Genomic DNA, 26,520 nt, shown 5'->3' on the forward strand with positions numbered 1-26,520 from the left:
AGTGAACCAAATTTTACAGTTTAAGGATTAAAGCGTACTGTTTTAAAGTTTAGGGACCAAAATGAAATTTTGGATATGGTTGAAGAGTGCAAAATGGAATTAACCCCGGAAAAATCGGAAAATAATGACACAAAAGTGTCAAAATTAAGGCAACAGTGATAAGCCCATTAGTCTTTTTGTGTTTCCATTCTGGAGTCTTTCCATTGTAGGGGTAAAAGGAGCCCACGGATTTCGGGCCATCACATTTTGTTTTCCCTTATCTATGAAAATTTTGTTGAGCCCAAAATATCCAAAACCCACCGATTGGCGGTTTCTCTTTCCACCCAAAATCCACAGCGTCGAAAGGGAAATTAACACAAAACCTTCCAAACTACGGGTAGCGAAACAAGCGTCCCTTCGAGTGTTCTTCAGAACCCCTCATCAGGTTGGTCCGATTCTCCCTTGCTTCGTTTGATTATTTAATTTATCTTATTATTTTCGGTATGCATATATCTTTCTATACTTGTCGATTTGGTTTCTTGCTTTTGAGCGCTTTTTTTTTTGGGGACACTTGTACTACACTTGATTCTTGATATTATTGTTCATTTCCCCTTACCGTCTTATTTACTTAATTTAGTGGGCTGAAAAGTCTGAAGGAAGATGATGCTAATAAATGAACCCTTTTGTCCTTTTGTCTTTTTATTCCTGGGAAAATCACTAGCTTTGTCGAATTTGTGAGGAGACAAAGAAAGGATTGGAATTTTGAACAAGGTCGGGTGTTGTTTCTTGATAGCGTGGGTAGTTTTGGGTTAGACGTTGGAATAGTCAATCTAGACTTGTTCCTTCTTTTCTTTAAGAGAATGGGAGAAAGCTCCTTTACATGAATGTGAACATGCATAAATGGTTGTAGCTTGATTCTGAGAAGGATGAGGAATTAGCAACTTTTTCCTGAGGACTCCATTGGGCTAATGGCCCTTGATTGCAAAGGGGCAAGCTCGAATTTGCTACTTTTTTCCGTATGTATCTAATTAAAAAAATATAAGGAAAGAAAACTTTGAGCTGGGAGTGATTAATCAAAATTTTTCTAGGATTGATTTTTTTTTTTTTTTTTAAATTTTTTGGGGTTATGAATTAAATATTATGCATTAATATTACTGTGTATTATTAAGTAATCGTGTTTGTGATGGTTGCAGAAGTTTATGTCTTGTCTTATGATTGAATCTGGAAGTGACTTTTTGTTTGGACACATTGCAGATTAGTTTGTGGCATGGAGAGAGGAGACAATGTACTTGAAACCATTTTTGAAGATGAGAATCTCGAAGATGTTGAGATGCTTGATGTAGAAGAGGGAGAGTTGGTTGAGGTTAGTACAGAGGCTGAACATGGAGAGAGCAATGCTGGCATAGAAGTTAAGGTTGGAAATTCTGAAGGCTGCACCAATAATCCAGGAGAAAAGAAGAATAAGAAGAAGAAGAAGAAGAGCAAGAGAAAGAGAGGCAGTTCAGGTCCTAATGTGACAAATATCAACAGGTGCTTTCCTGCTCTAAGGATTTTACTACAGCTTCAACTCTTGGAATGTTTTGTTCTATTATTCAATAATGAAATGATCTCTTAATATTAGTATCTTTCAAGGATTATGTCATTGGTAACCAGTTACTTTGCTGTCATATGCAGATTTGTACTGGATGTCTGTAGGCGCTTGAAAGAGAGGAAGTCTTATTTGGTTTGGGCTGCTGTGGGTTGCCTTGGTGTCTCTGCTTTGGGTGATCTTGTAACAGAGGTAAAATTCCTGTTTTCCTTCTTTGTTGGGTGGTATTTATTTCAAACGTCTAGCCTTTTCTTGTATGGGATTTTAAACTTTATTTCAAATGAAGGCATTGTACATACTGCAACTTTGCCCTTTGTTTCTCTAGTGCATGGTGTTCATGAATAAGTAGTTAACAGCATCAAAATGACTTCTTTTTTATATCAATTTTTTCTGAAGTACTCTCAAATTAGTTGTTGGGAATTAATTTGATTGTCTCATTTTATACACAAATGGAGGATTATTTTTCTTTATTCATGCAATCACCAACCAACATTAAGTTTTGAAAGATGGGGATAACAATGGTCTTGTATGGTAGATAAGGAGGTCACTGCCATTGGTCTTTGTTTCCTGGTATTTTCAAAAGTATTATACAAGTTTTTTGTTCTAGTCGAGAATGGCTACATTTGAATTGAGGGTACATAATTTTGGCTTCTGGGCATCAGCAAGATTATACTTGCTATCTTGGAAATCACATATATTATTTCATGGCTTGTATAGTTGTATGGTGTGAAATTTGGTTTGCGCTTCTGTTTCTTGCAGAATTTTTCCATGGACCTTCATAAACACATTGTGCTTGTGCTCCTTGTGGTTCTTTGTTTTTTGACTTTAATTTTATTAAATTGCTTATATTTATATTGTTAATTCTTCCCTCCCTTGGTAAATTTCCTGTAGGCCTGTCATGAAACTGATGCATCTTTAACATTCTAATATTATATTTAGTAAAAGGGAACATCTCCCCATCTCTCTTCATACTGTTTGCAACTTCCAAGACGCTCCCAAATCTACTCCTATAAGCATAACTAGAGACAGCAGCTTCTGATAAACCTTCTGGGATTCTATCTAGGCGCAATTATGGTAGTTATGTAATGACAATATGTTAGCATTATCTTACACAGGTTGTAATTGGGAATATTAGAGATCATTCATAGACCTTTTTTCTGGTAAATAGAGAAATAAATCACTAATTGTTACAACCAAAGTGAGAGATTATGGTCCAAAAGGTTGCTCAATTTGTATCAAGATCTTCTGCCTTTATTGAGTTTCTGATGCCTATAGTTTCCTATCCTTTTGCAGATGCATCTTGAAGAAGCATTGTCACTGGTGACAGTGTTGTGGCCCTTCTTATCTGAAATAGCTTCAGACTGAACCATTGACCTTTCATATTGGCTTAGGCAGACTAAAATGGTATGATACAGAAATATCCACTTGTATACAACACTTATCGTAACACCCGTCTCAGACAATTAGATAGAAAGAAAGAAGCAGAATAAAGCGCAGGGGGCAAGGGAAGAGACTAAAATTTTGTAGTGAATAAAGTCAAATTCTCCTTTTCCTCTACTGAAATATTGAGTCTTGAAATATTTTTCGATTTAGTTTTATTGTTGTTCACATCAGAGTGAATGAGAGTATAATTTCAGCTTCCTAGGTGGACAATAGTTTTGATTGCAATGAAAAGCACTGACATCATATTTGCAGTAGGAAGGAGTTGTGGTATTTTGTGATGGAACAATTATATGGACAGAAAAATAATTGATAAAGAAGTGAGCTAAACAAAGTTCTTGTGTTATTCTTCACTCTGATGACCAGTTAATATATTGATGTCAACATTTTCGCTTCTCCATTTTTATAAGTTGGAGTTAAGGAAGGAGTTTTATTTTGCATTAAGTGTTGAGCTTGTTAGTTGTTATTTATTATTGATGTTAAAACGTGATTCTGAATATCATGATAAAATTTTATGATTGAATTTCTATTTGTAGAATTTCTTGGATCTGAGCATGCATATTTATGGTTAAGATTGTTTTGCCTTCAATGTCTTCTTGCTTTATTAACTTCAATACTAATTTACGCATTACATTGTAGGTGGAAGCAATTCAGGCCTGTGGAGGTCAGAAAACTGCAGATGGTAGACGTTTCCGAACAGGTGGTGGCATATTGTGGAGTGTCCTTAAAGTCCGTGATCCAAATGCTTACAAAGAGATTATGAGAAGAGGAAAGGAATTTGAGGTATACTATCATTTTGTCTTTGTATTTGAGCTAAGAAATTTCTTATGCGCGCTTCACATACTGCTTTTTCTGTCTTTCCTGGTTAAATATAAGATTGTAAAAGTTTAGTACATAAAGCATACTTATTCATGCATGATGCACTTTTTTGGCTATTAGTTTTCATGTTTCATGGGTAACTGCAGCTGGTTCCTTAGTAGGATAAGATGATCAATATGGTAGCTTGCTCACTCGGGTTTTTGAACTAGAAATGTGGAACACTAAGAGCAACAAGGGGGAGAGTGAAAATTGATTTCTAGCTTAAGTGTGAGGTCGTGTCCACCTTTAGTCCATTTTATGGAATTAGTTTTATGCTTCTCCCACTAGGTATGGAGCTAAGCATCATCTAAGCTGGATAATCTCATTTGTGGTGTGCACTAAATCTATTTATAAAGCCAATTTACCAAGATGCCATGGTCCTGTTAGTGCCCACCTTTTTTCGGGTAGGATGCATCACCCAACGAATTTGCTATTGTAGGTTAAAGGTTCAATTGGAAACATAGTACGTAAATCTTATGCAGTTGCTTGTTTGAGTCCATTGCCTTTCATAAGGGTTATTCTTTGGTTTCCTTAAATGCCTTGATAGTGTTGCTGGATGAAGTTTTTTTGTAATAGAGAAGTTATATGTTGAACTCAAGTATTTCAGATAAACAATTGCCTTTCACTTTCATTTATTCCTGATACTAGTTATATGAAAATTATGCAGAAGCAATTTAAGCCACAAAATGTCAACCTAGATGCCATGCACAACAAAGAAAACCCTTCCCAAACTACTGGAGAAGTTGTGGATGGCCTTCAAGAGGCATCTCATCAGGAGAACCAGCTCAAACAAAATACTAGCGAGCGGAATCGAGTATCTGTGCATGAGCGTGTTAGGATACCAGTTGCATATGATGATTTGCTTGACGGAGAGAATCCTGGAGATGGAGGAGCATCTGTAGCTTAAATTGCATGTCGTTAATGCTTGAACGACCTCATTCTATTATATGAGAGAATTTTTCCATCTTCTGTGTTTTTTTTTCTGTGGCATTTTGCGACGCCTTGCAGTAAATCTTGGGACGAGAAACTACACATTTTTGAAGTAGGCGAGAGAATTCTGTATATAATTCGGAAAGTAAATTTGAAGTTAAAAGCTTACAGGATGTCTTGAAGGGTTAGCTTTCCGAACGTATAATCTGAATTTTTGTTGAATGAATGCTCTTGCTTTTATCTTGTTATTCGTGATTGTCTGACGACATTTTCACGCATGCCTTGAAAGCCCAATAAAGTTCCAACTTGGTTTTCGGCCCTCCTAGTCCTCTGCTTCTGAACCTCTTTTGCTCTCCCCTGTCTTCTCTCCATCAATAATCATTATAACCCTTCTTTGTTTTTGGTTCTAAAGACTGGAGGAGCGGAGGAGACACTAAAAATAAATTCAGGAATCATCCGTGTACGTGGTGGAAAGATCCATCAGGGAGATAATTGATGTACCTTTCGGATCAGAATGTGACTTGCACTTGTATCGTGTTCAATTAGGAGTTTGCTAGATGGATTAATAAGCAAGAGTATATTAGGCATTACTGCAAAACAGGGTAAGATTTGTTGAACCATCTCACGGTCCAAGTTTTGTGTTATCAAAACACTTCTTCTATCTAGCACAAGTGCTCCTCCTCCTGTTCTTGTTCTCTGAAACTGCAATTCTTGGACTCGTGTGCTGAAGACGAATGTACAGGCAGTTGCTTTTACATTCCACTTGATCATATCCAAGAATAACAGTAACATGGAAAGTTTCTTACAACGCCTATACTGCCTTCATCCAGCACATTAGTCTCAGAGCCTGAGACAAGGTCTCTCGCAGAGCATTTGCAGGTCTGCAGCCCGAGGATTTAGGTTAGAGTACATGGTTGACTCTTTTGCAAGAAGAGGCAGAGGACAGTGCAGTCATCTCTCTTTGAATTAGGAAACTTTTGTTTCCACGCTGCTATTGATGCATCGACCACTGCTTTTGCTGCTGCTTCTTCACTAGCCGCTGAAGAAACTAAGGATGTTACTTGATCATTGGAAAGTACATCCCAAACCTGAAACCAAATATGCAATGACAGATTAAAATCCAAATCGTCTTATGATTTAAGCAGATACATAGCAATTTTTTTGGCTATGGCCATACCCCATCTGTCGCCAGAACAAGAAACTGATCTTTCTGAGACAACCGGTGATAAGAGACCTCAGGGATGGCAATGATGCCGTGGTTTTTAAGCGCGAAGTCTCCAAAAGCTCGTGACATGGCTAGGCCGGGAGAATCATCCAGTGGTAGCCACACTCGCTGAACATGTGGTTCTTCCTTCAATGCAAGCACTCGACCGTTGCACTTCCTTATTCGATCTGCTTCCCCTGCATCAAGATGAAATTAAAGCACACACTTCTGTGAATAGTTTAAGGTAAAATGACCTCTTGTTCAACGTGAATAGTGCACGCTCAAGCTGTGATTATGTCCATGAGGACATAAAAAAGAGGTCTTACCAGGTAAACCAGGCTTGAGATCTGTAGTTAATTGAACTGGAACAATTCCATTCTCTGATTTTGTTCCCACAATTGCTCTTGAATCACCAAGATTCCCAACAATAAGATAATCGCCCTGTAAAAATCTTTACCAAGTCAAAACTCCAGAGACTTGCAAACACAAATTACATATTCGATGTTCTATTCCTTCATGCTTTTTTAGCCTCATACCTGCCTTACAACAACAACAGCAGTTGTTCCACTGCAAGAGCAATCCACGTTCTCAAGAAGCTTGATTTCCTTGTCCATCACCTTGAAGGCACTCAGAAAAGCGTCTTTCCATTTATTAAACCTTTTGCTGAATTGTACTTCACCGTTCACTTTCTCATTATATTTTGGAGGACTGATGACCTTTGCCATTGCATTCATCTGGTTCAGAAGCAACGATGGCAACCGGTTCCTCACCATCTTGCTGACCTTATGACCATAATAGCCATGTCCATCAAAGACTCCACAGAAAGCTCCATCTTCCATTCCATAGCCCTGTCAAAATAGGTCCCGTTCCTTGGTACCATTACCTAACAAAAAAACACATGCAGAGCATACAGTAACAATAATGACCATCTTGATTCTTACCTGATAGAGAATTGCAGCATCTTGGTTTAGACCTTTGCTTCCTTGATGAGAATGAATGGAGCCAACTCTCACCTGGGATTCATCTGAATAATTAGTATCTTCATGGTAGACCACATTTTCTTGAGCACTTTCAGCATTCAGAATCTCTGAAGATGCTGTGGAGATGCAAGAACCCATGTCGAGTCAAGTCAACTGCTGGTGTATTTCTTATGGTGCATATGCTTTTTGGAATCCAGGAACTGGTAATATAGTCTGTTTATATATGCGGTTTGGGAACCTTTGAAGTCTACATTCGCTTAATCTATATTACTTGTGAGACTATGGGTGGCTCCTAGCACGCTTGGAAACGCACTAAGGTTCAATTATCCATGGTTTTTTTTTTTTATTCTGTTTTGAGTGTTATCAAGACTACCCCAAGATTCAATTGATGGGGCCTCTGAGGTGTACCCGTGTAGGATTAAGCCGCTCAAATATTATAATTAAGTCATTGGCTGGTTTTTCCTCTACTTCTTTCCAATAAAAAAGGTGCTGGATCAGAGGTCCTATTGTTGATAAGCAACCAAGAAAGTCCTCCACTTACTAATAAATTTGCTTCATTTGACATAACAGTTATCACCATCTATTGATTGCAAGTATAACCAACTAAATTTTCAAAAGGAAATCTCTTTCTTCCTGTAGGGATATGTGAATAGCTTAACTTGTTGGGAATAATCTAATGAATGGGAACGGCAATCAGAGTGAAAAGTCTTAAATGATAGGTGTGAATTCTTAATAATTTTCTTAAAAAAAAAAAAGAAAACATTCAACTTTTAATTAAGTTCCGTATTTAGAATAGTTCCCGACAAATATAACAAGGGTTTATATGGACGCTCGTTAGAAAAATCCATATAATAATCATATAGAAGTGTTCGTAAGAGATTCTATTATTTTTCATCCGGTTGCTACTATGTTTCCTTTTCTCGCAAACAGAAATTTAGTACACATTTTCCTTTCCTTTGTTGGGATGGAATGAGTGAATGACAACTCAGGGTAGGTTTTTGTCATTTTAAAGCCGTGGCTGATCTAATTAGCACTTTTGTCATACAGTCCTATTAGATGGTTGACCTTGGCCAACTTGATGCACTTTACAGGGTGAAAGATTCAATTAGATGGCAAAGCCAACAAGGTAAGAACCCCCTTTACTTTAGTAGGTTGAAGAAGTGCAAGGAGAAAGTCGAATCAGTGGGTCAACCATTTGGGAGACACTAGGCTCTTCACCACATGACATCAATCACCATGATTATATGAATCATTAAGTTAATGACAAGATAGCTGTTAAATCAATGGTCTCTTGATTTGGACTTTTTACTTGAAAAGCTTATTAATAATACGTGGTTTCACATCGTTGAAGGTGCCAAATGATCTGGAAGAAAGCAGATGTGGAAGGACACGACTTTCTTGAATCTCAAAGACCCTACATGATGCAGATCAATAACTGCCACACTTTAGAATTTCCAAACTCCATCTACTTATTGTGTGGTGTCAAGAATAGCAATCTAAACAGTGTTTTGGTCTTGAACTCCAAGCACGGCTTTGTAAAATTTCCAAGCCATTGTATAAATTTGACATATTCCTTTACAAAACAAGATATAAAAGACTTAGTCTTTCACACGCAAGTTCTTTCTTTCTTTTTCTGGAAAAAATGTGAGATCTTGAATTCAAACCTCCTCTCCCTGCAGACAAACGTAAGTTTGACTAACGGGTTCTCAAGAATATTCTCATTTTTGATAAATTTCTCTTTTCGAAAAATACAAGAATGGCAGTTTCTTATCAAACATATATTCTTAATAGAGAACTAAACATATGCCAAGCTGTTCTCTTTTAGATTCTCGTAGGACATGTGACCAGCAAGTTTTGATCTCCCAAGTGTCTCAAAACACTCCAGCAGGAAATGTGAATGTACAAAATCTTGATCAAAACCTTAAACTATAATCTTCAAACAATTTTCAATAGTTGCTTGTCTAGATCATTGCAGGCTTCATCTGGCTGGCTGGCTGGCCGGTGGATGGTTGTGGCTTGAGGGAGAGTCTTTTGCTTTTGTCAAAGTTTAAGTAAGATTAGGACGAACTCTAACATATAATAAAAAAGCAATCAGCCTTAAAAGTCAATTGATTCCTCAAACAAACAGAAAACTTTAACTTGACAAGAAAGGACAATGGTGCTAAAATATTGATACCCAATTCAGTTGAGGTCACAAGGCGCATTCTTCAATGTATACCAACCTAATCCAGAGTATCTGCAACCATCCAAGAATTCTAAAGCTCTTAATCAGAAAATTGGGAAACGGATAGAGTTGGAAGTTCTCAAACTAAACAAAAAAAAAACAGAAAGAAAAGATAATTCCTGATAGAGGGAGTATGAAATAGCTAATCGAATTGAAGTTTGAATTAGTAGTTCCGAATTATTGATTGTAGAATTTTCTACTATTAGGCAATGAATCTGACCCAGAGAACAAGATCAATGTCTCAGGAAAAAAGAACTCTCCAACATAAACGACTTAAGGCATGTGGGCGACGCTTGCCACTGAACGTTGATATTACCATCTGATGAGAAGAATAATTTATGGATGGCCAGCTATGTTCCAAACCCAGGCACAAAATTAGCCAAAAACAATAAGAATGTTTTGGATGAGATGGCTCTAGTTCTCTGTCTCATTTTCTGAATTATTGTTTGTTTTGAAGGAATAGGAGGGAAAGGAGAGGAAAAAAAGAAATTATTGTATCGGAATAATTTGGTTCTTCCAGTTATACTTGTCACATGGAACGATCAAACTGCAATTATTTGTGCAGAATGGTTCCCTTGGAATTGTATCGGAATAATCTTGGATAGCAGCTATGCTTGAAATCCAGTCAGATGGGATGATCAAGACCCCTTTCGCTCACAAAAAGGCAACAAATGTATACAGGAAAAAAGGCTGTTGCTCTCTTTCAATAGCTTGGAATGAAGTACCATCCGAAGCATCTCCAGTCACTGGAGTTGATTGAGAAGTGAGAACCACAATGCATGCTATTAACAAGCTCGTCACTCAAAGATATGGTAATCCAAACTACAATAACTTCATTGCCATAATAATAGATCAAGTCTAGAATTTGAAATATGGAAAATGATCGGAAACTTTACATGCTTTGCATTACAGACGTGTGTACTATACCACATACGGGGAAAAAAAAAAAGTTCAATGAACAAATGGTTAGAGACTACATAGAATTACAGATAATGCCAAGCCAATTCAAGGATGCCTAAAAGCAGGCATGGCACCCATGGCACATATTTCGCATTTTTTTGATCTTTTTCTGTTATTGACTGGACACAGGAGCACTTTCATCAACAGATGCCGACTCAGTCGTAGGTGACTTCTTTGTGAGAGACTTAGGCACATCAACATCATCTTGCACACACCGCTGCTGAGGGTGAGATAACAGTATACACATGTGGCGCAACAGGATGCGAGTTAGCCCCTGGCCACTCTCATAAATGTACCCCTCATATTCAGTGACAAGCTCAAGGGCTTCAACAAGAGAATCATACACCTTCTGAGGACAATTATCAGGTCCAGGCTTGTCATGCAGGTAGATCACATCCAAGGTGAAGACTTTCTGAGTGGCTAGCCACTGATGTTGTGGTGGTACCGAAGATCTACAGTACATTAGAATCTACAATTTGTAGAAAGCACCATGATAAGATCTTGTGAGAATCGAGCCAGTTCAAAGAATGGGACAATCAACATAGTCAAGGAAAATCATGGCAGCATGGCCCTAAATTAAGTTGAAAAAATAGCCTCAAATTGTTCACGAGAAGCAGGGGAACCAAAGGTTCTTGAAATTCAGATCTGAGGACTACACAGACAAAAGTTTTAAATTTCAGCAAAATCATTTGAAATGCTTTCTGAAGCAAACCAAACCTTCACCAGCTTCCAGAGGAAAAAAAAGAAGTTAATCATGTGTTTTTGAGAGATTCAAAGATCACAGAAACTTTATCATTCAAAGTCAAAGGTGTCAACAGATAACAATTTAACTTGGATAGTGGATCATCAGTTTCTCCAGGAGAAGCTTAATTGTGTTCAAGCAAATCTTCAGTATGAAGCCTAAAGTAGAAAAGGGTGTCCTGGATCTGGCTCTAACTGAAGTCTGGTCATTAAGTACGCCATTTCAATGAAGCTAGCCAACTCTGGTACCACTGCACTAGGGTACAAGCGAGGACACCTTCAGTTGATGAGCAAAAGGAATAGGAGTTGGCGGGAATCTCTAATCAAATATTATATTTTTCCAATTATTAACCTACAATGGAGCAAATTACTGTTTCTTTCACATGAGAACAAAAATCATTAACAAGGATATTTCCTTGTAAAACTATATTCATCTTGACTATATAAATGCATGGCATCATAGATCCATAATGAGAAAATGTAGCTACTCAAAGAATGAATCAACTCTATCTACTTGAACAAATCCTATGCTCTATCTAATGCCTGATATCCCAATGGATGACATGCTACTATAGCTCCTAGTAAGTGTCTATTTTTTTTTTAATCTTCTTATCTAGCCTTAGCTTCAACACCATCATAATATATCCTATCTGGTAAATCAGTTGATCCTTGCCAACAACGTAGTCTTTTGCTCAGATTTTCTTGTATGGTGACTTGTTAAACATATTATGAGAATGGTCATTCTTCATTCTAGTACATTTTCTTAGTTTTGCTTTATCACAAAGCCATCTCAACATTTTGGTTTTGGCTACAGTTATTCATGAGCATGTCGTTTTTTAGCTACATAAGGATCTTTCATATAATAGACGGTCTAACAGTTGCTGAAGAATACTTCTTCTATAAATATGAATGCTACCAAAACAGATAACCTCTTTTATCACACTGTGCTTGACCCACAGTTTATTTATTCCCATGACTTACACCATATGCATCTAGTCGTTGATTGTATATATTGGTAAAAAGGAAAATGCAAACATACACAGATACTTAATAGATCCATGACATTTCAGCTTGAAGTAAACAAAAGAACAAATCCAGCTCTTCCAAACCCTCCCTAAACAAAATGTTGCAGATGCAGTTCAAAAGGCTGAAACTCGGGCATATTTTATGAACAAAATTCCCCAACAAAATCTGTGAAAAGTCAAGAATTATGTGAATTACTAAATTGTAGAAAGAATGCATGATCTAATAGAGTATCACATCAGTATTCTTGACAATATGTGGGCCACCAACACACAGAGAGAAAGAATATTGAATTGTGAATCGCAGCATCACCCCTAACCAGGCTAAAGTTTGGGTAGACAGAAGTATGAGGTGGGGGAGAACATATGACTAAACATTGAGCAGAGACAACTTCATCATACTAAAGTTGCAAATAGCTTGAGCACTGGATCGGAAGAGAAAAGAATAAATAGGACAACCAAAGACAGTGTTCAGCTAGAAGGAAGACCATTTTTGAATTAACACTACAAGATGTGGATAAGGACTGGACAGAGAACATAGCAGATATTAGCAATACAACAGATGCAAAAAAGTAATCATCAACTTTGAACACATGAAATGTGCACTTATGTGAAACCATTTGTACTCACCACTCTCAGGATTCGATTTTGTGCCCGAGATTTCTTTGCTTCATGAGCAGCTATCCTAAACAGCTGCGTCAGATCAGCTTGACCAGAAGATGATGAATCAGCAGAAAGCCCCCGAAATGCAGAAAGCGCAGCGTCTACCTCTCCGCTGAACTCTTTTCGAAGCTTTCAAAAATCAAATGGAAAAGAAAGGAAAGATCAGGAGGTTGTGTATATGATCTCCCTTGACCCTTTAAAACAAACTAAAAGAGCAGGAAACATAAAGTGCAAACAAATGAACAAGTTCCTCAAATGCACGTATGTTTTATCAGTTTAATGGTAAATGTTGAACTAAGCATGACATGATTTGATGCCCTTTAGGGACCCCTCCTTAGAAGTCATTTTAATGCTTGTTAGGGATCTAGACAAAACGGACTCCCTAAAGCATAAACAGATCTTTATTCATTCACTAAACACAAATTTAAGATCCTCTTGGGAGGATAGTCTCCTTTACTCAACTCAAAGAAGTCTTTTCCCAATTCTTTTTATTACCCTGCTTTGAGTATATCACAAATCTTCCACATTGTCAAATATTCAGACTAAAAAGTACTAACTGTACCCGTGTTTCCTATCCTGACAAATGAGATCAGTGAAAAGTTAATTTGTCCTAATGCATCGTTTGAATTAAAGGCAAAAAGACTAAAAAGTGTCCTGAGATAACATCAAGCATTTCAGAACTTCCGTCACATTCAAGTTGCTTTTCCAAAGAATTTTTCCGTGCCTTTCCTTTAACCAATTCCAATCTCCACAGGCCCATGTTCACATACATTATAATAGAATTACCATGACACTATAAACTGCAATAGAACGACAATTAGACAAAAAAAAATTATGTCACATTGAAAAATCATATCTAACAAACATATTACACATTCACTGCACTAGAATGAAACAAAACCATTTCATTTTACTCCAAGATTCCAAATTCATCACCAAAGCTTTTGAACCCAAGTCAGAACATTTAACATAATAGCTCAACTTCTTCATAATTCGGTATCAACCCACAAAATAAAACCAAAAAAGTAGAGTAATTTTAGAAAATAAAAGAAATATTAATGCAAGAAGTAAGGGTAGTGGGGGATACCCAAGAAACGGATTTTCCAAGAACTGTGAAGGCAAAACGATGATCAGGGTTGATGGCAAGCTTAGAGTGGATGAAGAGAAGAATGCCTTGCTTGATGGTGTCCAATCTGGTAAAAGGTCTGCCATTGGGGCCGGTCACCTTCATTTCCACCAAGCATTCAGGGTCCACATCTATGCAAAATAGTATATCTTCGCTTGAAAATCTGGTCGGTGGCAGCGTATAGAGACCTCCTCCTCCAGCTGCTGCCGCCGTTGTTGTTGCAGAATTCTGTCCCTCTAGTCCCTGCATCCTGCACCAAGATTCACACCCTTAGCCGTCTCTGCCACTATAGCTCCTTCCTGGGTTGCCTTTTTTCTTTCCTTTCTTTTCTTTTCTTTTGATATTTTCTTTTTTTTTCAAACATTTGCCTTTAAGGTACTTATTGTCTCGGAGAAACTGCGTACTATGCCCTTTGATTTTAAGGAAATTGTAAGGCCACCCTGTTTCGAGGGTTAGGCTCCAAGAACCCACCCTTAACAAGTGATTGGGGTTCCATTTGAATAAGAAATGGAATTCAACTAACCACATATAATAAAATAAATTTATGAACATATGAATATAGGATTAAATTTTAATTGTTTCCTTCTAATAAGACATTTCGTTTGGCGAGTGAAATGAATTAAAAGTCTCAAAATAATTAATATTTTGAATATTTTAATTACATTGAGCTGACAAAATACTAATAACTAAATGGTTAAATTGGGAGATTAAGATGGGAAGTAAAAAAAGAGAAAACTTTAAGTTACAATAGACAAGAAAAGAAGAAAAGATATTTTAATATTGTTTGAAAATTTAGAAAAAAAATTGAATAATTTCAAATATCATTAAGATTTTGCTTTGTAGTCAGACTTGCACTGAAAAAAATTTTACAAGGATATCTCTAATTGTCTACAAAATCAGCTTATAAATGGGCAAAAGACAATTTAAACTATATCATTAAAATATATTCTTATAAATTGGTTAAATTTATTAATTATTTATCTTATAAAAATTACTTAACGAGCTTAAAAAGGTTTTCAATTCTCTTACTTTCTTTTATTTTCTCATCAAATTCCAACTTTCAAACTAGTTATAAGAATTTTATAGCTCGTTTGGAGAGGGGGATTTTGATAAGAATAGAAACAATTATTAAGGAAAGCGGATTTTTTTAATATACATAACTGTATAACCTTACAAAATATTATGTGGATTTTAAGTTTTGAGAATTCTAATGTAAAATGTAATCTCTACTCCCAAATAAAGTACAATTACTTTATCGAATTTGTTTTCGAAAACTCCCAAATAACATGAAAAAAATAATGCAATCTTTTTTTATTCTTTTCTTTTCCAACTTAAAGTTTTGCTTATTCTCTTTTCACTCCTAAATTCCCACAATATCCATTAGGTTGTTATGTTTAGATATATATTTACATTTTAAAATTAAAAGGTTTTTAATAACTATACAAGCAGAAAAAAGAAAAGAAAACAAGAAACTTTTCATAGAAAAGCGCAAGTGTGGTATGTCAATATAGTTGTAGAAACTTCAAGGGGGCATCGTGTAAATACTTTAAGATAGCTTCCATTAGAAAAATTAAATATGACGAACCATCTTCAGGAAGAACACTAGCTGGGCAAAAAATGGCGTGTTTGCACGATCACAGCTGCGAGGATCATGATTGTTCTGCTAATTGGACTCTTTACCAACACATTGACCTCCCCAGGGTTCTTTGCCTTTTCTCTTATAGCTCAAACTTCTTGTATTATTTTTCCGAGCTTGTTTCATTTTTTGTTTTGTCCTTTTATTCCATTTAGAGCCGTTGCAATTTCTATGAAAAGCTGGCCGAATTTCTTGCTTGTTGATAACGGGTTTTGCGCTAAAATTCATGGGTTTTGCTAATTTTAGTTCCGGAAGTGAAATGGTGTATGGGTTTGTAGCTCAAATTTGATGAAACCCTAAAGTCTTGAATATTATGTTCCTGCGGCTGCAAATTCAATGGGAAAGTGTGAGTGCTTGTTGATGCTTCCAACTGGAAAGTTGGCTTTGTAATTTCGAGCTTGAAAAATTATAATGTTACAAACCATGGATTGAATAATTTATATTGATTTTACCCCTGCATCGCATTATTGTTGAGTTAAGGAGGGAAAAATATTCATATGAGCTCCCTGAGAGCTGTGCTGTTTGCGGTTCACATTCCATATTTGAAACTAGTATTAGTTCTTGATTCTTTTGGCTTATCTATGATATTAGGTACTCAAGAATGGTCTGGTTATCATGGGATCTTTTCTGTAGATGGTGAAGTATGTTTAAATGTTTAGCAATCTCGTGTTGATTTCTAGTTTCTCTACTAGTTCTACCCTCATTTTTGTAAAAAGTAGATTAGTTTTGTCATCTTGTGTAGTTGTGAGGACTGATGTAATCGTGGCTAATCCTGCATATTTGGAAGATAAGCTTGATTCTTATTCTTCAAAGCTAGATGTTTTCTTGATCGTTTTCTCAATTAAAATGGTTTTCTTCAAAATCCTCTAACTTGATCTAGACAGTCTATTTAGATTAGATATTAGTGTGGCAGTAATTATATGCTGTGATAATTAAGCAGACAGATGAGTGACACCTTTTACATTTTGTTTTTATTTTTTTCAAGTCTTCAAGTTCAGCACTTAAGCCTTTTTTTAGCGTGGCAACTATGTACATAAATCATTTCACTTTTGATTCAAATGTAGTTGTTGTTGACATGCTTAAGTGAGGATATCGTGATTATATGTAGATTAGGAAATGACGTGTTTCATTTCATTTATTCATCAGTGTTCATGATGCAACCAAATAATTTTTTGCAAATACCAAGCTATCCAAACAATTATTTGTTGGAACTGAAGAATGTATTCCTTGTGGAATTTAATCTTGGATTACTTTATACTTAGTGAACATCTTATTTGCTTACACAGAGAGAAGTATATCCTTTATATGTATTTTTCTTTCACTTGTACTGAACGTTTATTGGGAAAAGAAATAATGCAAGTGGCTGTTTTGTTTCTTGTGAAAGGTATCTGCATTGAATGAGGCTGTCTCAGGAAGCGTTCGGTCAGTTTTTAGAGCTTGGGACCAGCGCTTGAATTCTTCCGAGGTGCTTTTCAAAGCCCTAGATTAATTGTACTCATCAAGACAAATCAGCTAACCTTATTGTCATTCTCCTTGGTATATGAGTATGGAATTTTGTTTGTGCTCGATATTTGTTGTAGTCTGAATGGTCATGAAATGTTGCCTGTGAATTGCACTCTCTCTGAAATGACACACATCAAACTTGAATTTACACCTAGATCTTGGTGTCATCAGAGATAATGAGAAGCTACTTAGGTCTCTAATAGATTACACAATGTCAACGTGAGTTTTTGAAGTTTTGATGGACTCCCCTCCTCCCACTGTCTTATGCAAGAAATGTGCTTGATATCTGCTGTTACTAGCTTGATGCCCTTCTAAGTGCATTGACTGTTCAAATTGGTTTGAAAGTTTAAAGTAGGTCGCTGGTTCTGTCTTTTTGCCACTTTTCTGTAATGTTTAAGATACCGTAACTCTTAAATTTCATTATTTCCTCACTGCAAGAGGTCTAAAATTTTTGTTCTTTCTCTTGACAGGGCTACTTGGAGAGCAATGAGGGAGATCCAGAACTAATTGTCTTCATCCCGTGCGTGAATACTTTCTTAACCTGAACCTATTGTTTGGCTTATTTACTTGCTAGTGTTTGTCAATTTACTTACTATCTGCCTCACCATGTCTTTTCTTTCTTCTAGTTTTGGCAGTGGCTTGGCCCAATAAACCATAGATTTTACTGTTAACATTTTAAAATGGTCATTTTCAGATACATGTGAGCAAAAATATTTTATTGGTTTTGTTTCCTGCTGCCAATATTAAGTATGATGAAATTCATGCTTACATGCAATTTATACTGCTTGTAATTGGCCCTCGTCCAGTTTTCTAATGAGTTTTTCATAACCTTCCTACTTATCCCATTTATCATGAAAAATTTCTTCTAAAAAATGTTGAGATTAAGCATTTACAATCCTGCTTAGGAAATAGATATGGGAATTTCTGGGTTGTAGCTTGATCCAATCACTTCATTCTCTCTTCTCTTGTATCTGTTGAGAAGCACGAGCACTACAGCAGTTAGTACCATATAGTTTCTGAAATTCAGGCCTTCAGCAACTCTTTGCAACTGTTTGTGGTTTCTGTTATCCTACTTTGTTTGTTGCTGGTTAGGTTTACATCGGATGTTAAAATCAAAAGCATATCAGTTATTGGTGGCGCTGATGGAACAAGTCCTGCCAAAATGAGAGCGTGAGTTAAACAATATTCTTCCTAAGTTGTTACATTCTACTCTAATTGGGTTGCTGCCCATTTTTCGAGCAAGCATGTGTTTTCTTGTTGAAGATATGGTCATATATAGCTTATGGCTTAATGAGAGTCCTTTGTTGAATTAGCAGTCATTGAAATTTATACTATCAATTGTGTTTATTCTACCTGAATAGAGAGTACTTTGCATGCAATGCAGGTTTATCAATAAGGATGGTATTGACTTTTCAGATGCTCAATCCATTCAACCAATCCAGGTATTCTTGTATTAGTTTTGGAGGTTCAATGCTTGGCCTAATTTACTTATTTCACTTATCCTCATTTTTCAAGGAATGGGATTTGGTGGAAAATTTCCAAGGAGTGTTAGAATACCAAACAAGGTATGCATTTTTTAAGTTGATACCTAATTATTTTGACATTGCGAGTATACAAACTTTGGTCTGAGAAGGGTATGTGGTGGATTTCTTACATTTCTTTGTAATAATACTTTTCCTTTATTAACTATGGTAAGATTGACAAATATGGAAGCCCGATGTAAGCTTTAAAGTTCACCACTTGGTTTAGCACTTCTGTTTTTCTTCATCTATAACCAATTTCAAATGCCCTTGCTTTTGTCAATGGACAAATGCAAATGCTTTTAACATCATAATATTCCAGAAAAAGAACAAAAAAAAAAGAAAAAAGATAAGCAACAGTCTTTGTTACTGTAAATTTACTTAATGCAGATGTTGCAAACAGTAGATCTGAGTATTTCCTCCTTACTAATAGCCAATACATTATAAATTTGGGAACTGCTGGCTAATAGGTCATTTGTAGGTAACTCTTGAGGCATCATAATTACCATATTGGCTAGTGTTATAGTTATTGGAAGTTTTGCTATTCTGATGCTTTGAGTAAAACAACCAGGTATGCTAAGTTTCAGAGCGTGGCAAGTATCACTTTGCATTTCCCAGAAAACTTTGGTGGGGAGACCACTCAAATTCATTATATTGGCTTAAAAGGTGAAGCCACACAGGTAATCGAAGTTGGTTTCCACTTGAAGGTTTAATTTGTTGTAAATTGTTTTAAGTTGAGAATCTTGGTGTTTTATCAGTATTGAAGAAGATGACATTGTTTTCATCTTATTAACAGTTGAAGAGAGATGTCGTTGCTACAATTGTTTATGAACTGAGGCCAAATCCTTCAGATCACAAGTGAGTATATAATTTGGTTTTTTAAATGTCTAACTCTGGGGTTCTTTTCAATCTTTCCTTTTTTTAAGTATCGAAAGCTTGTACAACGTACTGTGGAAGCATCTGTACAATGATAAACTAAGTCATGTTTGTTTGAAGTCTTGTAGTTCAATCTCAAGTTACTAATGTGGTGTTTATTAACATATCTGCATCCTCGTGGATATAATACAGAAAACTTAGCTCAATAATAATTTCCCTCCCTTGTTACAATATAGCAAGATTTAATGTTCTGTTTCATCTGTACTACACTGATTACTCAAATTCTACCAAAAAACTTTAATGTGTTTGTACTGTTTAATCCGTGTGTTACAGATGATCAATAGTTTTCTTTGTTTGAAAAAAAAAAAAGAACTTTTCTTTGTTAGTATTACTTTGGTGAAGTCCTGCTTCTTTTTTGGCACTCTGGTTCGTTCGTTGGAATTGTATTAACGAGCTGAGGACATCTATATGCAGGACACGGGCTGAATTGGGAGGTGGCCTTTCACAGGTGGAATGAGGTTTCCGCTGCATGGACGGCTGTTAACTTTCTGATGTAAATTTCATCCACATAACCAAAGGAAACTCTAAATCCGCTGTTTAATTGGTCATCTGTAATCAATATCCATCTGGATTGATAGACTAGACAATCGGAATGTTTTACTACTAACTCAACTGTGCGCCATCTGCCATCTTTTATTTATGGATACTATATAGCACTTGCTGAAAGTTTGGTTCCAGGTCACCGGTTTTCTTAACGACTATTGTCCTATCTCTCCTTTTTTTGGGGTAAATTCTTGTTCGTTTTTCCTCTGATTCCTCGTTGAATTTAGTCACTACGCGGGAAGTTTTTGGAAGCTTTGATCGACGAGGGGCAAATTTCCCAGAGGTTTTACAGGTAAGGAATTCGTATCAGTTGCAAACTTCATTTATGAGGGCAGAAAGTACAACTAAGGGACAGTACAGTACTGGGCTACCAGCTTGTAATTTTCCCTGCAACTAAGGGACTGCTAATTTCATTTGGGTCGATAATTCATATGTCAAGAGGGTATCCCAATTGTCCTGCTATCTGTGCCCTCATCCAAAGAATTCTAAAGCTCTCTGACTCGAAACCAAAAATGTGCAGGCGAGGAGCATTGGGATTTCTTACAAGCGGGAGAAGTTTCTCTTGCGCGCCCTTCCACCTCTTCTTCTCTCTTGTTTCCTTTCAGGTTCGACTGGTTTTATCTCAAATCAAGGTTCCCCTTCTATCATGACACATAATCCACGCCCAGCCGAATCTGTAAATGGCAGTATTAATCTCTAAGCCCTCTCAAGTCATATGAGGTACCTATCTTCGTCATAGGATGCATTAGTGTCATCCTTGTATTTTTAACATTGTCCCTTCCTAGGCTACAACTTCTTCCAAAACAGAATTTTCATCCAGTTGAATTTCCCGTTTCAGGCAGATGTCTTCTTCAGGGTGCTTAGTAAAAACGAGAATAAACAGGAAGGGAGCATATAAACCAAATTCCAGTAACGTAACTTATAATAATGCAGACATTCTGCTTGAAGAAACATTTTGTTCTCTGCAACACCTAGAATGATTGGCTCAAGAAGCATTGAATTTTTCGTGCACAAACCACGATCATTTATCCATCTTCCCTAGGCTCGTCCATTCGCAGAATGCCAATTGTATCCTGAAGATTCTTTCTACTTCACACGAGCTGTATCAAAATATGCAACACCTAGATTGTGAGGAGAAGAAAGCAATGCAGGATGGAAAATCTAGAGGATCAACAGCTCAGCTGGGTGGACACCAAGCTCCAAAATCTGCAACCAGGACCTGGTATGATCTTTAGTCAATGGTCATGAGCCTAGACAGCTGTGATGGTCGAAATACATTCTTGGAGTGCTCCAACGGCAGAGCAGATGCCTGGAAGCAACCAGGAAGAAGAGATGATGAAGAAAGCTAGCTAAAACATGCCTTTGAAAAGATAATTGCATGCAATTGTATCTGGACACTGTAAAAGAATCCCCAAAGTTGAACAAACAATAACTGGGAGAAAAGCTCAGAAGCCAAGCGTAACAAATACATTTCATCGAAGAACCAAAGCATAAAATTGGCTCTTCTTACATGTTACTCTTCATCATTGCTTATATTTTAAATGCCTAAAAGCTGGCACAAAACTGACATCTGGGGAAAATGCCTCCCCTGCAGCAGTTGGAAACAGCACGAGCATGATAAGTTGCGCAAGGGAAAGAGAGCTCCATTTCACATGGAAATCCCATTCCAAACAACGTAAACACCTAGTAAAACACACTTTGACAAGTATGTTTGAGGTGCAATAGAAAGCAGAAAAAAAAATTAAAATGACTTCAGAAATGGTGAATTGTATCGACTGAGAATACAGAGTGGAATAATATGATGATCTTAAGATTTAGCCACTCTAAATTTGAAGGAAGCAGTGGAAATAACTAAATTCCTCCAATCGTGATAAGTAGCACTTTATAGGCACCATGCAAAAGGTGGCTTGTTATTGCAAATCAAGAACAAAGCCCCCGTGTCTGACGGAGTGCCTTTTGTCAAACCTCGCAACCAAGACAAAGAATGCAGAAAGCTGATCGAAATGCAGAGATAATAATTTGTATCCGAGCTATTGTGTCAAGAAACAATAAGGAATGAATTTCATGGATCTTCAGCCCGGAAAAATATGATATAGGCTCAATGCGGCAGACGGGTTGCCATTGAGATGGCACCTGCTGTTGACTCGATGATAGAGCCATAGATTATTAAGCACAAATTCAAGAACCACCAAATCCCATTAAATTTCTCCACCCTTTTTCGATCACAATACATGATCTACTCCTGAAACAAAATAGGTCAGTCTTAGACGTGCAATCTCGATATCGCACAAACTCTTTCGTTTTCTTACTTTTTCTTCCGTAAATTTGTAATTACATTCTCATGTTATGGGTAAGATTGGCAAGGGAGTGTGTAACTCTAACATTATTCACCTGCACAGAAGCGGGCAAAATTGGCATCAAGAAAGAATCTGATTGAAGGCCAGTGTGTGGAACCCTGCTCCATAGTGCCCGGCTGGGAGCAGAAAGTGTTTGCTAAATAAGAAGTTTGTGAGTGACCGACCTTGCAACTCACTCAGAGGTTAGATTGAAATTAAGGTTATCCGGGATGATTGCTAGTTTGCCACCATCCCTTCTGCGGCTGAGATGATGGTAAGGTGATGGGTCGGGGAGCAGCAGAGAGGAGGAGAAGAGACAGAGAGTATTCGTTGGGGATGGTGACAGGCTTGCGGATGCATCTATAAAGAACAGATTAGCAAGGGAAACCCTAATGTTGGAATCAAGTAGGAATTTACTTGGAAGGACAAAGATACCAAACATATTACGTTCCAGGTCCTACTAGATTGTAGTGATTAGGGATGGCAACGAGGCGGAGCTGGGCCTACAAACTCCCCCCCACCCCATCCCCCGTCCCCCGCCCCACTTCTTCCACGGGGCTAATAAAAATTTATTATATAATTTTATTATAGTTAAATTTTAGCAAATAATCAAGTACTAAAATATGAACACATCATCAAATTATTATTCATTGTAATTTTACAATTGAAACTTATAAAAACAATCAAATAAAAATTATTTGAATACAATCCAACATGATGAAATGAATATAACTAAAGTAGTCAAGTTTTCACTTTTGGCACAAATACAATCACTAATTCATTATTGTGCCTGTGCTTTTTTTAAGAAAAAAAATATTATTGTATTAAGTATAATTAGGGATTTAGTATAAATGTATTAGTAGATTTAGTATAACTAATTAATAATTTGTATTAGTACACATATATAATTATTAGTATAATTAATATTTATTAATTATATTATATGTACTAATAGACATTATATAATACATATAACTAATAATATCATTATCATAAGTTTGTAACTAATTAAATTATATATTATATATATAATTATATACATATATATTTTATATATTTATTTTTTTAAACCCGCCCCGTTTCTAAGTGGGGGGAAAAATTTCCCCTGCCCCACCCCCCAGCCCCAACCTCCTCCCCATTAACCCCCCGTGGGGCGAGTGCCCGCCCCCATTGCCATTCCTAGTAGTAATGGTAAAAGTCCTGCTGTTGTGGTAAAAAAGCGAATTACTTCCATAAGAACTCCTTTATAAGCAACCTACAGTTTCGAAAACATATTTTTATCCTAATACTGATAAATATTGAACCTATCCAAAACTTTTATTTATTCCAAAAAAAAGTGGGAAAGTGAGTTTACCGTGCCAATATACCATTTACATCCTCTTTGAGATTGCGATGGCTTACAAAAAAAAAAAAAAACTTTTGGTACAAGTGCTTTTAAATTACTAAAAATTGGACTCTTTAAATCACGAAAAATTAGTTATCAAACACTTTAGAAGCACTTTTAGTGCTTAAAAGCATTTTCTTTTTAATAAAAACACCGCAATCCTAAACGAGTCCTTAGAAAAAAAATCTATTCGTTATTCTTTAAGTGCTTTTTTTTTTCAACAATAATTTTATTTCACATATATCATACAAGCTTTTACATATTTTCTCATAGAAAATGAGTATTCTTTTCTTCTTCTTTTTTTCCCTGGTTTTTTGGCTTGAACATCTTATTCTCACTCACTAGTATTCAGTTTTGTATCTTTTTTTTAAAAAAAAATTGAAGAAAACCGATTTAGCTCTAATGGAAAAAATATTCCTTTAAGTAAATAATCTAGTATGGTAATTGGTAAGTTTCTCCCCTAAAAAGAACTTAATGGTGTATTCTGTTTTACCATGATATTACTTCAGTTGATATTCTTGGAGCATGAATTAATTTGGAAAATGTGATAAATATTCCTTTTGTTCTTTAACTAATTCATCATATTGAATAATTTTGATTTTACAAACAATTTCTTAGGATTCATTACTAAAATATGTCATACGTATTTTTAAAAAATTGAGAACATTAAAATACACTTCCATTCTCTCATAAGTATTTGCATCAAAAGGGATCGAGCTAAGGACCTTAACCCAAGCATCCAACTAGTACGTGGTCCTTAACCCAAGCATCCAAATATTTACTTTTTTTTTTTTTTTTTGGCTATTGAACGGACTAGACTTGGTAATTGATTATAACATCCACAGTTTCTTATGATGGAAATAGTAAAATGTTATACTTCGATGGATTGAGTGATACGGGTGATACGGAGAAAGCTAATATAAGTGAGAGTTCTTGGTTCGAAACCTACCGCTTATATTAAAAAAAAAATATTAAAAGAAAAGATGTCATACTTCAATCACAATGAAAGAACTGCAAATTCAGTGGATGTTATACTTCGCCAATAGTTTGGGGTACACAAATACATGGATTAGTTATGGAGTCAGTAAACTATATGATTAAAATGATAGTGAAAGTGTGGTTAACAAATTATCCGAGCATACTAATTATCCGATTTAGTTACATGATTTGTAGAAATATAATCTCAGTGAGTTTGATCATGAAAGGCAAGATTAAAATTACTTTTGAAACACCCAAGTTTTATGAAATTGAGAACTTTAGAACTTGTTTACTAGATTATATTACTTCGAAACATCCCAAGCATACATATGAAATCGAGCAACTTCAAAACTCGCCTACGCTGTCTTGGTTTGGATATCAAGAGCAATAAAACGTACATAAAAGCCGCTGAATTATCACATGGGAAATGTTATTTGGACTCCATATTTTGTTATTTGCACTCCCACCTTTTGTTATATTGTATAATCTATAAATGAAAACTATATAATAAAAATGATAGTGGGATTGCAAATAACAAAAAAAGAGTGTAAATAACATTTCCCTATTACATTGAAGACAAACAAGTAACTACAGGGGAAGGGATGGATTGGATAATTCGAAAAAGAAAATATAAGTGAAAGGTTCCAAATTCGAAAATCTCCTATAAGCACTGTAAACAAAAGGATTAATCTTTCCTTACACTGTCAGCGTTGGATGAATGACAACTATGTAAAATTTGAATTTGAAATTTTACTTTTGCACAGATGTCATGAATCTAATTGTAATAGTGTATATATATTTCGGTAATGCATACACAAATGCTGTTGGCATACACAAATGGTGCTAGCTACTTATTGCACCAATAACAAGCATACACAAATGCTGTTGACATGCACAAATGCTGCTAACTACTTCCTGCATCAATAACAAGCATACACAAATGGTGCTGGCTACTTAATGCTGTTTGACATACACAGATGATGCTAACTACTTTTTGCATCCATAACAAACATGTGGTGCTAACTACGTATTGCACCAATGACAAGCATACACAAATGCTGTTGACATAAACAAATGCTGCTAACCACTTATTGCATCCATAACAAATGTGTAAGTGTATTTTATGGATAGCTTTTTTTTTTTTTTTATACATTGTCAAAGTATAATTTTTTTTTTTACACTAACAGCTCTTAGATCATATTATATAACATAAATTTAAATTTAAATTTCGAATCATATATATTAGATATACATCCAAATCTGCTAGTATAAAAAATTATTATACTGTCAGTGCATAAAAAGTTAATCGGTATTTTATATCCAAAAAAAAATTTTAAATACCATTTGCTTATTTTAATATTTAACCTAAAACAACTTTTTATCCCCAGTACCAATTTAAAAATAGATTCCTCCATTTTTTTTCCTTTTGTATTTGCATGTGTAGAGAAAGCTCCTCAATCAGCAAATATTATTGTTTATGCAATTAGCTTGGCACAGATAGTTTGGACCAGTTTTTCAATGCAAATTATTCACCTTTTAAAGTTATTAAAGTTTCTTTTCCCATAAGAAATGGTTTAATTTCATGAATGAGTGGGGGCAGTGCCCAAGAAAATTTTATGATACGAGTGACTCCACCCCTTTCAAATTATGACATCGTTTGGCAAGCAAGTTTTTGATTAAATTTGTCTGTTACAAGTTTTTTTAACAACTTTAACTATAATAATTTCAAAAAATAATTTCGAACTTTTTAAACTATACATCTCAAAATATCCAAAAAATTATACACTTTAAAAATATTTTCTACAACTTCTACAGTAAGTTACATTAAAATTTTAGATAAACACCCAAAAGACTCACTTGCCAAACAGGGCCTATGGATATGTAAAGTACTATAATATTTGATAACTAACTAATTATTCAAAACAATGATTCTGATTAATAACTAACTCATTTTGTACCACGCAATTTA

The 26,520-nt window shown here is 35.7% G+C and overlaps 4 protein-coding genes, 1 long non-coding RNA gene and 1 other non-coding gene across 6 annotated transcripts; 2 read left to right on the top strand and 4 right to left on the bottom strand.

The window, feature by feature from the left end:
* Positions 1-337: 337 nt before the first annotated feature.
* On the top strand, positions 338-5,017 carry LOC113779761. The gene is made up of 5 exons (XM_027325472.1): positions 338-424; positions 1,234-1,509; positions 1,654-1,759; positions 3,647-3,790; positions 4,533-5,017. Exons 2-5 carry the CDS (start codon positions 1,247-1,249, stop codon positions 4,770-4,772), a joined length of 753 nt encoding a protein of 250 aa, XP_027181273.1. The 5' UTR covers positions 338-424; positions 1,234-1,246; the 3' UTR covers positions 4,773-5,017.
* A 243-nt stretch (positions 5,018-5,260) lies between these two features.
* LOC113779760 (probable protein phosphatase 2C 72) lies at positions 5,261-7,246 on the bottom strand. The gene is made up of 5 exons (XM_027325471.1): positions 6,941-7,246; positions 6,536-6,847; positions 6,326-6,440; positions 5,973-6,196; positions 5,261-5,883 (listed from the first exon to the last, which is right to left on the bottom strand). The coding sequence occupies exons 1-5, from the start codon at positions 7,115-7,117 to the stop codon at positions 5,692-5,694; spliced, it is 1,020 nt and encodes a 339-aa protein (XP_027181272.1). The 5' UTR covers positions 7,118-7,246; the 3' UTR covers positions 5,261-5,691.
* A 2,767-nt stretch (positions 7,247-10,013) lies between these two features.
* On the bottom strand, positions 10,014-14,027 carry LOC113779864. The gene is made up of 3 exons (XM_027325627.1): positions 13,677-14,027; positions 12,557-12,718; positions 10,014-10,632 (listed from the first exon to the last, which is right to left on the bottom strand). The coding sequence occupies exons 1-3, from the start codon at positions 13,962-13,964 to the stop codon at positions 10,276-10,278; spliced, it is 807 nt and encodes a 268-aa protein (XP_027181428.1). The 5' UTR covers positions 13,965-14,027; the 3' UTR covers positions 10,014-10,275.
* Positions 14,028-15,285: 1,258 nt separating this feature from the next.
* On the top strand, positions 15,286-19,985 carry LOC113779734 (PITH domain-containing protein 1). The gene is made up of 9 exons (XM_027325437.1): positions 15,286-15,416; positions 16,736-16,816; positions 17,325-17,374; positions 17,947-18,024; positions 18,239-18,296; positions 18,370-18,419; positions 18,946-19,054; positions 19,171-19,232; positions 19,725-19,985. The coding sequence occupies exons 1-9, from the start codon at positions 15,333-15,335 to the stop codon at positions 19,765-19,767; spliced, it is 615 nt and encodes a 204-aa protein (XP_027181238.1). The 5' UTR covers positions 15,286-15,332; the 3' UTR covers positions 19,768-19,985.
* A 168-nt stretch (positions 19,986-20,153) lies between these two features.
* On the bottom strand, positions 20,154-22,522 carry LOC113780934. Its single transcript, XR_003469542.1, has 2 exons — positions 22,245-22,522; positions 20,154-22,095 (listed from the first exon to the last, which is right to left on the bottom strand). It is a non-coding gene; the product is annotated as an uncharacterized LOC113780934 (long non-coding RNA).
* Positions 21,294-21,386, bottom strand: LOC113781823. Its single transcript, XR_003469726.1, has one exon. It is a non-coding gene; the product is annotated as a small nucleolar RNA R24 (small nucleolar RNA).
* Positions 22,523-26,520: the final 3,998 nt, after the last annotated feature.

The sequence above is a fragment of the Coffea eugenioides genome, chromosome 8 (assembly GCF_003713205.1).
Source record: "Coffea eugenioides isolate CCC68of chromosome 8, Ceug_1.0, whole genome shotgun sequence".
In the NCBI taxonomy this organism is placed as follows: Eukaryota; Viridiplantae; Streptophyta; class Magnoliopsida; order Gentianales; family Rubiaceae; genus Coffea; species Coffea eugenioides.

What these genes read in the sequence shown, in the direction of transcription:
- LOC113779761 (XM_027325472.1), top strand. Translation starts at nt 1,247, where the DNA reads ATGGAGAGAGGAGACAATGTACTTGAAACCATTTTTGAAGATGAGAAT. An exon ending in TGGGTGATCTTGTAACAGAG is followed by an intron (nt 1,760 to 3,646) that starts GTAAAATTCCTG and finishes ATTACATTGTAG; the next exon opens with GTGGAAGCAATTCAGGCCTG. An exon ending in GAAGAGGAAAGGAATTTGAG is followed by an intron (nt 3,791 to 4,532) that starts GTATACTATCAT and finishes AAAATTATGCAG; the next exon opens with AAGCAATTTAAGCCACAAAA.
- LOC113779760 (XM_027325471.1), bottom strand. Translation starts at nt 7,117, where the DNA reads ATGGGTTCTTGCATCTCCACAGCATCTTCAGAGATTCTGAATGCTGAA. An exon ending in CTGTTGTTGTTGTAAGGCAG is followed by an intron (nt 6,441 to 6,535) that starts GTATGAGGCTAA and finishes AGATTTTTACAG; the next exon opens with GGCGATTATCTTATTGTTGG. An exon ending in TTGTTCTGGCGACAGATGGG is followed by an intron (nt 5,884 to 5,972) that starts GTATGGCCATAG and finishes ATTTGGTTTCAG; the next exon opens with GTTTGGGATGTACTTTCCAA.
- LOC113779864 (XM_027325627.1), bottom strand. Translation starts at nt 13,964, where the DNA reads ATGCAGGGACTAGAGGGACAGAATTCTGCAACAACAACGGCGGCAGCA. An exon ending in TTGGAAAATCCGTTTCTTGG is followed by an intron (nt 12,719 to 13,676) that starts GTATCCCCCACT and finishes GATTTTTGAAAG; the next exon opens with CTTCGAAAAGAGTTCAGCGG. An exon ending in AAAATCGAATCCTGAGAGTG is followed by an intron (nt 10,633 to 12,556) that starts GTGAGTACAAAT and finishes TACAAATTGTAG; the next exon opens with ATTCTAATGTACTGTAGATC.
- LOC113779734 (XM_027325437.1), top strand. Translation starts at nt 15,333, where the DNA reads ATGGCGTGTTTGCACGATCACAGCTGCGAGGATCATGATTGTTCTGCT. An exon ending in AGCGCTTGAATTCTTCCGAG is followed by an intron (nt 16,817 to 17,324) that starts GTGCTTTTCAAA and finishes TTCTCTTGACAG; the next exon opens with GGCTACTTGGAGAGCAATGA. An exon ending in CCAAATCCTTCAGATCACAA is followed by an intron (nt 19,233 to 19,724) that starts GTGAGTATATAA and finishes ATCTATATGCAG; the next exon opens with GACACGGGCTGAATTGGGAG.